General features: G+C 36.9%; 1 protein-coding gene across 9 annotated transcripts in view; it reads left to right on the plus strand.

The window, feature by feature from the left end:
* Positions 1–15963, plus strand: part of LOC125227882 (rho GTPase-activating protein 21) — a 539841-nt gene that overhangs the window by 53266 nt on the left and 470612 nt on the right. For 8 of the 9 annotated variants that reach the window (XM_048132264.1, XM_048132268.1, XM_048132265.1 and 5 more), the window contains exons 1-2: positions 296–461; positions 4564–4693. The exons of the other annotated variant lie outside the window; for it this stretch is intronic. In XM_048132264.1, coding sequence (XP_047988221.1) covers positions 4651–4693 — 43 coding nt within the window. In that variant the 5' untranslated portion in view covers positions 296–461; positions 4564–4650. Of the gene's footprint in view, positions 1–295; positions 462–4563; positions 4694–15963 lie in introns of those variants that run through there. 9 annotated transcript variants of the gene reach the window in all.

Genomic DNA, 15963 nt, shown 5'->3' on the forward strand with positions numbered 1-15963 from the left:
ACAATATCCTGTTTCGTCCAAATATCTCTGCAGTGTCAAAGCTATCCACCTGCTCTTTGGTTTAGTTCCCACAAGACTAGAAGTGGTCTAGCATATATCAGTTTCCAGGCAGGAAAGCAAAATCAAAGTGTCCAAGCGTTTAGTCCATCCGGTGTGGCACTTAAGCCGCTAAACCTTACTTCCGGCGCGAGCTGGTGCAGTCATTAGCCGGCATACCACGACGTCGTGCAAATTCTACGACCCCCTGTCTCTGAATTTATAAATAATCCGGGAACGTTTCAGTGGCGGCCGCGGAGCGGCACACCGCGGACGGCGCGGACGCGCTTCCGAAACGCGATCGATATGACGATCTATGGATACATCGATCGATAAACGACGCGAGTGGTCTTGTGATCTAGCGGTGTGCTATGTGATTCTAATCAAGTGCCGGTCGAAACTTTACCATCAACAATCTTAAAAACGTATTACTAATATTTTTATAAAGATTTACTCGTAATAAAGACACTAAGATCTTTACGGTGTCACCCGATTGAGAGCAGACGTGTCACTTTCAATTTAAGAAAATATGAGTTACTGTTCGTGTCGCTTGCGAAATTCCTGTCAAGTGATTTATTTTTGAAATCTCAATTCAGCCTAATGCATGGGCCATCATAACCATTAAGTTTCATATTAACTTTGTATTGTTTACGTTGTGCGTTTATATTTCGCGACGTTTCATGATTTACATTCGGTTAGTGTATTTGAAAGTCTAATTTGGTCTGTCGTTAGTTTCCTGAGTAAAACGAGAAGTACGTACGCAAATACACCGAGACGGTCAAGTATGTCAGTAATGCTGTCTACTGGACAATAAGCGCATGATACGCTGCGAACAATAATCCTATATTTAACAGGGAAGAAAATGACTTGCAAATGGCTAGAAGCACAAGTTTACCCTAATAATTTATAGGTTATAAAAACTTATATATCCACGTAAGTTTTTTAGAAAATTGGCGGGAACATTCGAATTGAAATCACAGTCAAGTAGGTAACTGTGTCAAGCAATATTTCGCGATTAATAAAGAGACAAGTAAAACAAACGCTGTCCATCACAATTCTCTAAGCTTCAATGGCGTCATTCTTCTTTCCATTGATTTCGCAACGTCTTTCATGTGTGGCTAATTTTACTGTACATCGCCGGTGTCTCATTAGTGTCTCCATCACCTTGCCATTGGCGTCTCTTTAATATTCAGACTTCACGGAGAATTTTAACGCACCGTTGCTACCTTTGTCTGTATTATTAATGACGTATTGTTATCATTTACCTATTCCAACAGACGTCGCTTTAAGAGTTATATGAACTTGAAAAGTATCATTTTAATTATGTCCTTTAAAAAGAAAGTGCATCTTTTTATTGGACTTTCCATTTGCGGGATTTAAGACGACATTGAATTATGTATTACCGCTTAAATCCGTACAGTTTTATTGCCATCTTTATTTGTGTTTTTTGTACATGTCACCGAGAGAACTTAATGATGCCGGTCGCATTCAAATTGTCTTGTTGCCTCCATTGAAATATAGTAATGTATCAAAGTAGGCATACAGTGTCTGAAAAACCAACACACAAGATGTCTCGCATGATGAAGACAAACGAGCGTAAATTATGATGACGTTTAATAATTTAAGGTTTTTTTCTTTTATTGAAGAGGTAAAGGAGGTTTTAAGTTTAAAGTGATTTACATAATATTACTTAAAACAGTAGTGTTTCATCCTTATTTTATCAAAGCTTTCAAATAGCTTTATAGTTGAACTAATTGAGTTTTAATCTAATGTGTGTTTGCCCCACGCAATACTCAATCTATCGACCACCTTGTTCAATCAATGCACCGCTTATATCTAAGTAGACTTAATAATAATTACAAGTTTGTGTATCGGCTGTGAGATTAAGATAAAACCATAGACCGCTTACCCGTTAGATTAGATGAAGGATCTAAACGGGTATTATGAACCGACTTCTTTTGTACTTTGATCGTCTCTCCCGAAGCTCCTATGCTTCCTGCTCCTTTAATAATTAAATTTAGAATAGTTGCTCGTTTTGAATCCATCCAGGTTATTTAAATATAATTTTATAAACTTGAAGTCAGTTAGTATTGGGAAAACATCGGTTAAAACTGACCTCCTTTACAACGAAAGATTAAAATTGTAGTTGAGTGTGGTTACGCTAGTAATTACGTTTCAAACTACGGATTCTACAGAAGATAGTCTACAGGTGAAACCTTTCGGGTGCTCCCACACGCACTAATTATTCCTGTTCTATCGTAGGTACGACACGACGTCTTCGACGGTCAGTTCCGTATTTACGCCGCGTGGGCGGTTTTCGACGTATGGTAACAGATGACCTTGTGTTACTATTGTAAAGATAAACCTACATTTTCCATGTGTCGGTATTTTGTAACTTTTCCTTTTTAGACTTTCATGTGCCGCGGGCGTATTATGGTTTTATGGCGTCGCTAACGAAAAGATAAAATAAACGCACGTCTTCTGAGCACCGTAAGAATAAAACGCTATTGTGAAGAGGTCTGCGGACGCACTTTTTCTGCCAGACATTAGCATTGTTAAAAGTGTAAAAACCTAGTTCCAGTTGCGGCTAGACTTTTGGTTTTCTGTCTGTAACTGTGCAACCTAGTTAGACCGAATGTCCGAGTGTAATTGCTAACAAATAGTTACGCAAAACTGATTGATGATAACGATCCGGGCATTTACCGTTACTTCAATTTGGCCACTGTACTGTCTATCCGAAGGTCAAACACCTCGGGCAGTCTGCAGAAGAAGTAGCTAATATAAGCGGGCGAGGTGTCTCGACTGATCTGAATATGGCTTTACTATTGAGTGTAAAACTTGCATGAATCATTTTAAACATAAAATGGACGGACACTACATGATCTGCGGGCCGATTTTTGAGTCTCACGCGTTCGAATTCAGAAAATTGTCACTGAAAATAATAAGCAAGTCACCGTTTTGAACCGGTATTTTAGTGACTAAATCCCGTATGTGAGATTCAAAAATCGCCCCCCAGATGCGTGTTTTATTATTTCAAAATTTACAGTTTGTTTTCGGCTAATCTAATCGAGATATATAAGAATAATGGATTTTAAAAAATATAAGTAGGCGTACCTTTTCGTTGATAAGTTTCTTCTTCCTTTTTGCAATGAATAGCGAACTACTAAAGACGAATTCCTAAAGCAAAAAAAGTACCTCTTTAATATAAGTACGTGGACTAAGCAAGTGGACGTGTAAATCCGACATTTTTAATGAAAACGTAGGTAGATATTGTAAACAAAAGTTTCTTTTTAATTGCAATTGATATAGGCAGGCATCTAAATAAGGTGACGGACCCATTCATGGACAGTTTAAGAATAAAATTCGCCTGTTTTTGATATTTCACTGATAAATGTAAAAATTCTACCGCCAAGCGTGTTAAATTTTGAATGTCCTATCCTTCTTCTACATTTCAAGCGTATTGCAGAATAGATACTCCTATTGGTTTCTTCATAGTTAACAAATTAAAACTAGGTGTTTTTTCTCCAATTATGGACGGCAGTTCTCCAGTAATGGATCCCCTATTATGGACAGTGAAATAAGTTAAAAATTTTACTTTTAAAGCCAACTGATACGCAATGAGTCAATTTTATATACCATAAATACAATTAGTTTGGGTTATTTTAACATAGGATTGTTTCTTGTAAATTTTGGTTTTGTAAATTGTTCCTTGTCCATCATATCATCATATTGTCTTCTCGAGGCTGAGGCGTAGGGTTAGAGCCGGCGTAGCTTTATTTGACGTTCATATGCGCATTGTAATATGCCTACTTGAAAAATAAATATTTCATTTTCATTTTTTCATTTTCATTTTTTCATTTTCATTTTTTCATTTTCATTTTTTCATTTTCATTTTCATAGGAGGTAGGCAGTTTTTCGGGTTCAGTAATGGACACTTGCAAAATAACGTCATTTCTTTATATCTTTGGAGCAACAAACTAGTATGTTTTATACCTTATCTCATGCTTAATGCAGTAAGTAAAACGCATTCAAGATTACACCGTGCGTTATTTTTTATTATTTTATACATGAACTCATCTCTCTTAGCAACATTACTAAGAATTCGTCTTGATATTTTTTTCAGTAAACTGGTGAATTTTATCTTGTCTCCAAATCCTTCAGAAATAACCGAATTAATTGAAACTTCAAAATTAAACAGCTCTACAACTCTAGTTTATGGTACATAGCCGTCAGTTTTTAGAAACTTAGATACTTATTTTTAAGCATTTGTGTTTTTTTGTCCATAATGGCATCACCGTCCATTATGGGGTATTTTACCTTACGACCTTAAAATAAGATAAAACGACAGGTCAATAACAGATGAATGGTATAAATATTGTTTTTGCAACTCGCCTTGACCGTTGAGGACCGGGACAGGTCTGCAGACAGGTGGAACGAATGTATTCGTCCCGCGAACATGCGCGAATGAAACGTTGTCATCATTTAATGTTTAATTGTAACCGTGTGAATAATATAACCTCATTTTAGAATTGGACGTGGAATGCTCGGCCATGGTAGACATGGCTGACTAGTCATTACATGTGTTGTGTTGTGGTGAAGTTATAAGTGATCAAAATGATGCAAGGATTGTTGGATTCGCTGTACAAGATCTATTCAGGTAAGTTTTGGATTATTTTGAGCAGATTTAATCCTTATATGCCTGACATGAAATATCTAAACTGAATACTCACACTACAAAAAAATTACAGTTAAAGTCTATTTAGAACTTCCAATAGGGAAGGAGAGATACCTATATACTTACCATTTGATGCTCGTAATTTTTAATGATTACTGCTAAGGAATAGAATTTGCTTCCATCGTCTGTAATCTTTAACAAGTCTGGTTACCTTTAATGCTATGGATATTTTTTCTGATTAGGTACTTATATTTTATAGTTTAACTTGCTTCCATAGAATCTCATCCCGTCGTAGCTACTCCTAACAAGCAACTCAAACAAACTTGACTGTCTACTTACCATCCGAATGAGGGTGCTCTGAATGATTTCTTCACCTTTCGGCGATATTAAATTGACATTTATTTGATTGGTGGATTTTGCTGTCGAAAACAACGATTCAGAATTGATGAGGCTATGTAGTGATAATTTTAACATTACGCAACTATGGGAACAAATCAAATTATTTTTAACAAATATTCTGATTTGTGTTTTTCTGTAGTCACACTACTATATATAAATTAAAAATCGAAATAAGATGTCATATATTAAAGAAAAAATGACGAGCACCACCAGTGGTGAAGGCCGGATTCGAACCGGCGTCTTTTAGCAATCCGGGCCAAACGCCATCACCCCTAGCCACCCCGCCACCAGGCCAGGCGCGTTTAATTTTAACATTGTTAAAACTTGAAATGATAGCGCAGTATCTGCCAGCAACCGTTCCTACGTGGAGTTCGAAACGTATTTTTTTAACCCATCGACCGCTACTTACTAGCTGAGAGACCAAGATTTATTACCGAGAACCACAGTTTGATCCAACTATCCAATTAAGTGGGTGTGCGCACATAAAGTATCTCAACTATTTTTGCGCATAGAAATTCTCGGTGAATACCTATTTATTTCGTCTAACAGGAACCTGGGTCACGACCGGGCTCCGAGCGGGCGTGGTTCCGTGATGAATTAACGTTTAAGTAATAATTTGCGTTTTTTTCGTCCGCCATTTTGTAGAACTAAACTCTTGGATGAGGGCTTTGACCCCGCTTTTTATGATGAAGGGTATTAAACATTTTACGTAATTACTTTTTAAATTGTATGCCTGTTTTGAGTTTTATGCACGTCATGTCGAATCCTTAATTGGCTTATTTGTTAGGCAATATACTCATATGTATGTTTATTATGATTTATACAATGAATAATTATTTTCTAGTGCGCAAAAAGCTTTTACCTACTAAATGAATAAATACTTCGATTTATTGTAGGTATGAAGATTTCTCTACTATCACATTTTTATTAAATTGCGTAAACTGACAGAGCAGCCCAAGAATTATTTTATTTTACTATGTGAATGTGAGCGGGAATTTCCTAAGCCTTTAAAAATCCAATCGGAACGTGCAGCATATTATCGTGTCTATTTGATTTATATTTAATCGTATGGCGAATACTTGTAGACAATTAACATTATAAGTCGACATCCAGGTTAGGTACGCAACCAACCGTTCGCGTCAGGTGTCAAGTTGGTATAGAGATCCACCGGGCTGCCTTGGAAACGTCTCTTGGGACATCGTTCGACTATGTGCTGGGTAGTTTGATCCTCAAGGCCGCAGTCACATAACGGATTCTCGTTCCATCCCCATTTGTATCGCATGTGATTGTATCTGCCATGGCCTGTGCGAATTCTATTTAGGCGGCACCAGTATTTCCTCGGCAGCGAAAAGGCTTCTGAGTAGGATTTTGGGTACTTTTGTAATGGCCAGTTGCCATCTCCGACCATTCTTCCTTCCATGCCTGCTCTAGCTGGAACCCGGCAGCCCCCAGTTTTCATCCTGCTTCGCTCGTAGGTCGGCGTGATGTATAATATTTGATGCCAACTGTACTCGACTTTTAAATTGATTAAGCACATATTATATCCTTGCCTGAGTATCACTTATACGGTCCGTCGCCTCAAATATCATCACCGAATCTATTGTCTATTCCCAAACCTTATTACAAACAAAACCATACGTGTTAGCTATGTTGTTGTTATTGTTATGTTAGAACCGATTGACATTTACCATTAACACTGGTACGAATTTCGCAACCCATACAACTGCAGCACAATGCAATCGCCGATCTGACCCGGAGGTCAATGTCAAGTTTGGCACAGTCGTGTATTAATAAACGTACATTTTGTAGACCGTCCGTCTTAGAAACAAGGTTGCGTATTGGGCGGATATTTATGACAATTGAATGAGTATCATGCCTAAATGATTCGATGAACGATAATGTTGAGATGGTAAAGGTAGTAAGTTTTTTGTGAATGATTGACTGTATTGGTATTATTTTTCGTAACGAGTATGTTGGTCGTATTTTGAGAATGATTCACGTGTGATATGACTGATATGTTTCTATCTCTAAAACATTATCGGGGCAGATGCGTAAAAAGCGGAGAATATTCCATATCTATTAGGTTTTTAATGTTTTTATTTATAAAAAAAACAGAAAATATGATCAAAAATTCGGAACGGAGCCCACATATTGGGTTGTGTTTCCGACACGTAAGCGTATTCATACTAACAAGCGGTTTTTCGTCGACTAGACCCGATTTCGCGTCTATATTTGGGGAAACCCTTAAAACATAGATATTTGTTCTATATAATTTTTAATCATTTCTCCTTCTATAAACGAATGAACATTAATCACCTAGTTCAATGTTTTATTGACATACTATACCAATATTCCAATTATATGTACAGCCAACCAATTGGAACCCCAGGCCACTGTAGTACTGTCACTGTGACGTTATACTCGTAAATCAGATTGTAAGAAATCTCTTACTGCTTGTCATTTTGACATGGCCTAGGGTTCCAATTGGTTAACTGTACAGCACCTAGTTAAAATTAAGGTCATTTGACTAGTTGTCTTATTATGTGCTACCAAGTGTCTTGCAAAATCTGATAACGATACTATTATTTCAGTTACACAACCAGACAACCACCCTTTCACTATCCGCATGGTTTGACAAATAATGTAATTTTCTATATCTTATCTAATTATTTATTTACTATCAAGGTTATTGTTCTACGCTCGGGTCTAAGCGAATACTTATTATGAGAAATTAAGTGCATATTACCATAATACTCGTATTATACCTACATAGTAAATTGCTGCATTGCCGGTTTATTTATCCATACTATAATATTTATTTAATACCTATTTAATATTAATATTATTTATAAATGAGAAAGTCTGTGTAACAGACTAGGTAGGTAGTAGCAATCCGGGGTCGCGGGTTCGAACTTCGACTCGTAGCAATGAGTTTTACGGAACTTATTTTGCGAAATATCATCCATACTAGTATTTTAAATGGGAAAGTGTGTGTGTCTGTTCTGTTTGTTTGTCCTTCTTTCACGGCAAAACGGAGCGACGAATTGACGTGAAGTTTTAACTTTTAAGTGGAGAAAGTTGAAGGGATGCACGGATGGAGAGTGATATAGGCTAGCTTTTGTCTCTTTCTAACGCGAGCGAAGCTGCGGGCAAAAGCTAGTATAATAATATAAACGGCAGGGGATCGAACTTTACATTCATACATACATACATACAATCACGCCTGTATCCCATAAAGGGGTAGGCAGAGCACATGAAACTACTAAAGCTTCAGTGCCACTCTTGGCAAATAAGGGGTTAAAAGAAAACGAAACTGTGGCATTGCAGTGACAGGTTGCCAGCCTCTCGCCTACACCACAATTTAACCCATATCCTATAGTCGCCTTCTACGACACCCACGGGAAGAAAGGGGGTGGTGAAATTCTTAACCCGTCACCACACTTTACATTCAATTTATATATTTTATTTATTTTAATGACCCTGTAACTAATTATTGAATATCATTTGCTTGGTGATCGTTTCTATTTATAAATTAAAATGTGTTGAAGGTATATGATTTTCTTTTAATTCATATATTAATAATTATCTAAAAAATAACGATTACAGTTTTTAAAGAAAGTAATCGTTTTGACTATTTACTGATTGACCTACTAATCGTTTTCTTAGACGTAATAGATTCTTTTTTAACGCCAAAATAAACAAGAGCCACCATAAACATTATGATTATCAATGTCATATACGTACAAAAACAAAAAGTGACCGATTCGATTCCAGCTCGGCACGGAGAGCCTTGGTCATTTTTTCTTTATATATGACACTGATTTAATGTTTATAATATAATAGTAGTGTGACTACTTAAAAAATAAAGTTGAAGTATTTTCTATGAAAATAATTTAATTTGTTCCTAGAGTGAAAAACCACCATAATCGAATAAGCGATTCGACATTAGATACCTACATTTTTTCGCTCGAGTACTTTTAAACATGTGGTAGATTTTTGGAATCCAAAATTGTACATCACGATACATGTGCGGAAAAGAGGAAGTTCGAAACGAGCGGCGATAAATTAAAACACGACCGACGGGAGTGTTTTAAATCGACACGAGTTACGAATTCCCTTTTCGCACGAGTATCGTACGGCGATTTTTAGTACAGATGGCCCTCCGAAGTCTCGACCTGACAAGAAATAAACCACTTTTCGCACTAGTGTGTAAAAAAACACCATCTGTACTGAAATAAAATTTTAAAAACAAAACTTCAGAACGAAATTAAAACTTTGAAAACGGTTATAAGAATTTTGCACTTTTTTTAAAAGGAATTTACAAGCGCTACCTCGTGTTTAGCCATCTCTTGCAGACTGCAGGCACAGTATAATAAAGAGTACTATCATACAGTATGGCCACTCCCGCTCCCCGCGGAAAGTGTCGCCCACCCCCTCTCGGTTACCTCACAGTTACCGCCTGTCAAAAACGCGAACAGTCGACCTGTCATATTTCACTCATACAAGCATAGTACGCGATCACCTACACGAGCTTAGACTGTGTGCTAGGAACGCGCTTCTTTCATATATTTGATCGCCTGTGTCCGAGATGTGCTGCAGGTGTGCAGAGTCGTGATCTAAGCAGCAAGGTCGGATAAGCGGCAAAACGAGCAAAACCGTGTCTTGTTCTAGAGTTTACTGGTAGGTTTACACGGGCTTAGTAGCTAACTCTTAGTACTTGTCGCTAATCATTGTTACATGCATATTATAAAAATAGCAGAACAGTCTTATTATGAATACAACTGTTAGTGTAATTAGAATAGATTCTGTTTATTAAGCTAGAAGTGCCTACCCCCAGCTGAAAATTACTAAAACTTGTTAGGCAACACGGAAGATCTTGTAACTAGTACTTACGCACCTCCAACTGTTTTTGTGTTTTAGTTGTCCATGATCGGCGGTAAAATTTGCTATCAGGAGACCTGTTATGTTGTTTGCCTCCTATCTAAAAAAAAACGAATACCTAAATACCATTCATACTATGTAAACGACTACTTATTACCAATTGTCAGTCGGTGGTCTAGCACAGCTTGTGTTTTCTCACGCAATTTCAAGTATGTACCCGCGCGCAACTTGCGCTAAAGCCAGGTCTTGGTTATTACCAGTCCCTAATCTTACACTTGTAACATTTGTTAGTTAGTTTTAGTATTTGTCACCAGTGTAAGATCTTTGCGATCCAAAGGGTATCTTAGCCTCCAAAACGAGGGCACACCTCTTATCCCGATCCTGCGCAGCTTCCTGCCAATTATCGGCTTGTAGCTGACGCAGATCCGCTACGACACTGTCTCTCTTAATGACAAATACTAAGCCCGAGTAAACCTAGCATTTAATCGGTAGTTACTGCTGTGCTCAGTGAAGGTGATGCAGAGTGGATGCATTGTGTGAGCAATTAACGTGCCGATACGGGTACACTACCCCATTGTCGGCGAGCGTGGTAATGCGCGGATTGATGTTTGTTCTTGGACTGTGTGAATTGGAGTTTCAACACAGGTACAAATAGGTATGCTTATCTCCTCGTGTAAGCATACCCGCTACAGTAATAAAATGTTACTGTCATTTTTGGAGTTACGGGATTGGTATTGGATTATTTCCGACTTATTACATCATACTATTTGAAGTGACATAAAAAATTGATCGTATAATAATTAATATTTACAATTAAACGTGCCAAAACTCGCAGTTTTGCTCCAAACGTTTAAACCCAATTTTGCACCTAAATAAGTACTTACATTTTTATGAACCATAAATTTTGGATGTTTTCATAATCGTTGCTGATTTAGGAGCTTGATTTTTTGACGTTTTTGACTACGTTACTCAATACTGTAAACGCGTCATTTAGGAGCTTGATTTTTTTACATTTTACTCGTGATTTTTACAGTAACGAGTAACGTAGTCTGTTACTCGATACGTAAACGTCACAAAAGTGTTTGTAATTATTGGGCCTCTTCATACAACCATCAAAATCATTTAATTTTCCGTAACGATATTGGCTAACGTACTCTATTAGACGACCGGTCTGGCGTAGTTGTTGGTTGGTGGCAGTATTTATATCATCACCTAGCACCCATAGTACAAGCTTTGCTTAGTTTAGGGCTAAATTGATCTGTGTTATCTGTCCCTCAAGATTTATTTATTATAAAACGTTCAAAAACGCACGGCCGGTATATGCTCCGGTTGTGTTCCTGCCAATTGACGTCACAAAACGGCCACAAATCAGCCGTAGTGGGACTCTCCTGAGAGTGTTTTGACTCGCGGGAAGTTTAAACAAACCGCTATAACTGCGTGATTTGTTGAGGTGGACCAACAATAGATTTCAGGTCAATATTTCGGAGAGAAATATCGACGTGTTTTAGGTAGACGGTGGAAAAATGGTGGACATAAATTATAAATGGAAGTAATAGTTAGTTGGTGTCAGGCTACGTAGCCAAATGCATAAACTCTTACGATGATATCGCTTCCGTATTGGCGTACAGAGCCAGATTGCGTTTCAAATGTTCCCATCGGCTTCTAGCGTCAACGTTCGTCAATTTTCTGATGATGCTCATAAAAGTTAGATTAGTTTTAATACTTATGGAGGTTATTAAGAAGGAAATAATTTTCTTAATTCTTTCCATATAAACGTTTCTGAGTGATAAGAAATATTTTGTCACACATACAAGACTGCACATTACGTAGAAGATTATACCAGTATCATAATTTTTGCAACAACATTTATTAAAAACATATTAAAAGCCAGTAATAATATTTCTCACGAAACCTCCACGCGTGGCTTTTATCGCTTTCAACGCACTTTATTAATTTAAACAATAAATTATTTGTTTATAAACGCGTCGTTCTTGACCCTTTTATAAGTAAATGACACAGGATATGAGTAATATTATTTAGCTCTTTAATTGCTATGTAAATGAAAGCAAGTTGAGCGTACACCGGCCTTACATGTATGCATGTCTGTATTTATGTATGTATGGTAGTACCGTTGGATGGGATTAATTAAACTGCAACTTTGTCACAGTCTGGTATTGGGGCAATCTCTGCTAAGATTAATGAAGATAAGAAGATTATAAATCAGCTGCGTCTCTTTCGAAAAAGGTTCATTAATGTAATGTATGTAGATCTATGTACTGTTTAATATGTCAGATTAATCATTTTAGATTATATGTGCAATAATCACGAATTTCTCTATAAAAGGCTAGGTGTTCATATTTTGTGGTAATACGAGTACATGCTTAAGGATCCTTATGATTTATCTCCAATAATTAAGGAATTTTCAGATAAAAATGTATACACGTTAAACTTTCGTGAGACATAATAATATTCAAATAATTAATGAATCTACCTTTGTACTCACGTTATTATATCGCTTTATGCCTGAAGAGGGGCCACCGAATTGGCTCGAAACATGTCACACCAATAGCGACATAATAACGTGAGCACAATCGTAGATTCATTAATTATAAAAATGTCCTTATTCAGAAAATATAACCATGAGAGGATGCATGCGCGAATTGCCACATTTTTGGTGCGTTCGGAATATTTGTTGTACTTTTCCTTTGACTAATAATTGTTGACGTTTCGTTACCAACTTGTGTGTTTTTATCACTTTATTTTGGACAGTTGGCAGCGTATCGTAAATACCTTATAGGTTTTTCCTCCGGATTTACTTGTATTTCTTTCTAGTACGATCTGCCGTTCGATAAATAATAGTAATGTATAATTGATATAATTATTTGCAATAAAATTCGATGACCTTACGAGTATCAGTGAGTAATTGTTGTTGAAAATAAATAAGTCCCCATAGTTAGCTTTTTAATGGTTTTTCCTAAGAAATTCATTATTCAAAAATGTTATAAGTATGTTACTAAGTATGTGTATATTTGATAGTTGATAAAATAAATAAAATATAAGTAAAAAAAAACATTACCAGCAATAACAGCAACCTTTCTACACTTGATCTTTGTAGGTACCACGATCTTAACTTAAAAATGACCATTAAGTAGGTACCTTTAAGTGCGTTCCAAGTGTTCAAACAAATATTGCGGGGACACCTTACACAGATCAATGCTGCAATGCTGCTATGCTATGTGTTATGGCTGGTACAACTAGCACTAAGTGGTTAGTCTCTTGTATCACGCATATCTCGTAAATAAGTACAGTCAAGTGGTCAATGACTTTGCAACAAATCTGGAGCATATTAATGCAGCGTAAAGGTCAATATTCAAACTGGCGTAATGCCACGCACGCCATGACATTTGGACAGTCGTGAAGGAAACTGTCGTGCTCCGTTTAGTCGTGATATTTTATCGCAATTACTAGGGTGTTAACATTTGCTCTTGTTTTGGCATTATAGGGTCTAGGGCACTTAAAGAACAACGTTGACAATTGGATGTGTGTATAATTTAAACTAGTAGCAGCATTTAGGTTTTTTTTCGATTAGTGTTTCGCTTCTAAGATATTCCTTTTCTACAATTAAAGCCAGCGATTGTCATATTATAAATAATTCTTCGTCCAGAGATTTTGAGTAGGTAGGTATTTTACAATTGGCTTGAAGAGATTATAACCGGCCAAGAGCGTGTCGGGCCACGCTCAGTGTAGGGTTCCGTAGTTTCCCGTATTTTTCTCAAAAACTACTAAACCTATCAAGGGTACTAATAAAATATTTTTTCCACTTTTTATTTTACCACTTTGTCGGCGTGATAGATATACATATTGGTACCAAATTTCAGCTTTCTAGTGCTAGTCACTGAGTTTATCCGCGGACGGACGGACGGACGGACAGACAGGGCGCAACTATAAGGGTTCCTAGTTGACTATGGAACCCTAAAAAGGGTAAATACCTGCATTTATTGTCAAATAAATAGAAGGTGTAAGACTGTAAGTGCTTCGTAAGGAAAGGTTACTTTGTAATACGATATATAACATATAAAATACATACATATTAATTTCTTATAGTAAATATTAGGCAAAACCTGGATAGAATTACAGAAAACAGCAGTAATCAGTTGCTCTGTACACTTCGTCACTTGTAGGTACACTTGTAATGTCTTATCTAAAGTACAAACAATTCTTTCTTGTACAATAATCAGTAACGCTCCGTCTTGCGTGAGCGACGGGCGACGCGACGCGACGCGACGCGATGCGACGCGATGCGACGGCGATGGCTCAAGGTCATCGCGTATCCATCGCGCAAAACTTCGGCACTAGCATTTTGGTGATTAGAATCACAAGATTCGCCGTCTTTCACAATGTGCAAATGGTCTAGCGGGTTTGACTTCTAGGTGGAATCGTTTGCGCCATGGGTGTCGTGAGTTCGAATCTCGGCTCACGCAATCTTTTTGCATTTTTATTTACTTTTTTCTTTTATGTTCTACTAGCTTTTGCCCGCGGCTTCTCTTGAAAGACGGACAAACAAACAGACACACACACACTTTCCAGTTTAATCAGTATGGATTATTTGATTTTGTTTACCTGCTTATTTCTTTCTCTAAGATTCTACTTTCTTATTTTTTTTAAGAACTCCGGGTTTTATACTAATAAGGAAAGTTTTAAGTAGCACACAATAATACTGCATTTTGTTTTTATTAACTTAATGTTTATTTTAATCCATACTAATATTATAAACGGGAAAGTGTGTGTGTGTCTATTTATTTGTCCGTCCTTCACGGCAAAACTGAGCGACGAATTAACGTATACTATTTACTTATAACGAATGCTATTTACTTAATGTTGAAATGAAAAAATGTCATACAGTGTAACCCAGTGTTTTTTAATGCTGCCATCTAGTGTCGACTGGCATAACCACTACACTAAGAGCCCTTATTCCTTAGAGCGTTCATCAATTTCGTGAAATAGCCATTGATAGATGGCGTTGGCGCTCGGTACGCGATTTGTTAGACCTGTCCGGCTATTATGCTTCCAATTTTATCACTTATCCACGTGGATAAGACATCTGTCACTCTCACACTGACATACTCGCCAGAACGTGACGGATGCTTTATCCACGTGGATATGTGATAAAATTGGAAGCATAATACGCCGGCAGTACCCCAAAAGCATAAAATTGTTGTAGTAATTCACCGAATCGCATTTCACCTTGAATGAAAAAGATATCACTAGATTTTTTTACTTGACGCACTTTTTCGTGTAGCTTTTGACATTAGTAGAATTAAATTGTATTACTTATTACATTTTTTGTATAGTATGTTACCGTAGACGCATTTCGCCGTGATCGACTTTTTCGCGTAGCTTTTGACATTAGTATAATTAAATTGTAGAATTGATTTTTTTGTGTAGTATGTTACCGTAGACGCATTTCGCCGCGATCGATGTTTGTTTGGGACTCTAATTAAATTGATACGTTAATTTACGTTTAATACGTTTTCTGTTGTGTTTTAGTTTAAGTAGCGTAGTAGTAAAGCAGATTTGTATTAGTTTAAGAAGATAATTAGGTTTCTTTTAAGGAGTAATAAAGCAGCTTTGTGTCTTAGATCATTTGTTTTGCTTTCTTTAACGCCAAGTATCCGAAATTAAGAATTACACCCAAGTCTACAGAATCATCAATCTACTCAATCTTCATACTGTTGCGTTGAATCACGTCGCCAATACAATACACGATCGAGGTGAAATGCGACTAAAGTAATTAACGATTGAGTCATAACGCGAAAGTTAAATGCACGGTCGAGGTGAAATGCGACTAAAACTAATAACGACTAAAATAATAAACGATTGAGTCACAACGCGATATTTAAATGCACGATCGAGGTGAAATGCGACTAAAACTTACAGCCACTTGAAAAAAAAACTATTAAGACACAATGCGA

Source organism: Leguminivora glycinivorella, chromosome 7 (assembly GCF_023078275.1).
Source record: "Leguminivora glycinivorella isolate SPB_JAAS2020 chromosome 7, LegGlyc_1.1, whole genome shotgun sequence".
In the NCBI taxonomy this organism is placed as follows: domain Eukaryota; kingdom Metazoa; phylum Arthropoda; class Insecta; order Lepidoptera; family Tortricidae; genus Leguminivora; species Leguminivora glycinivorella.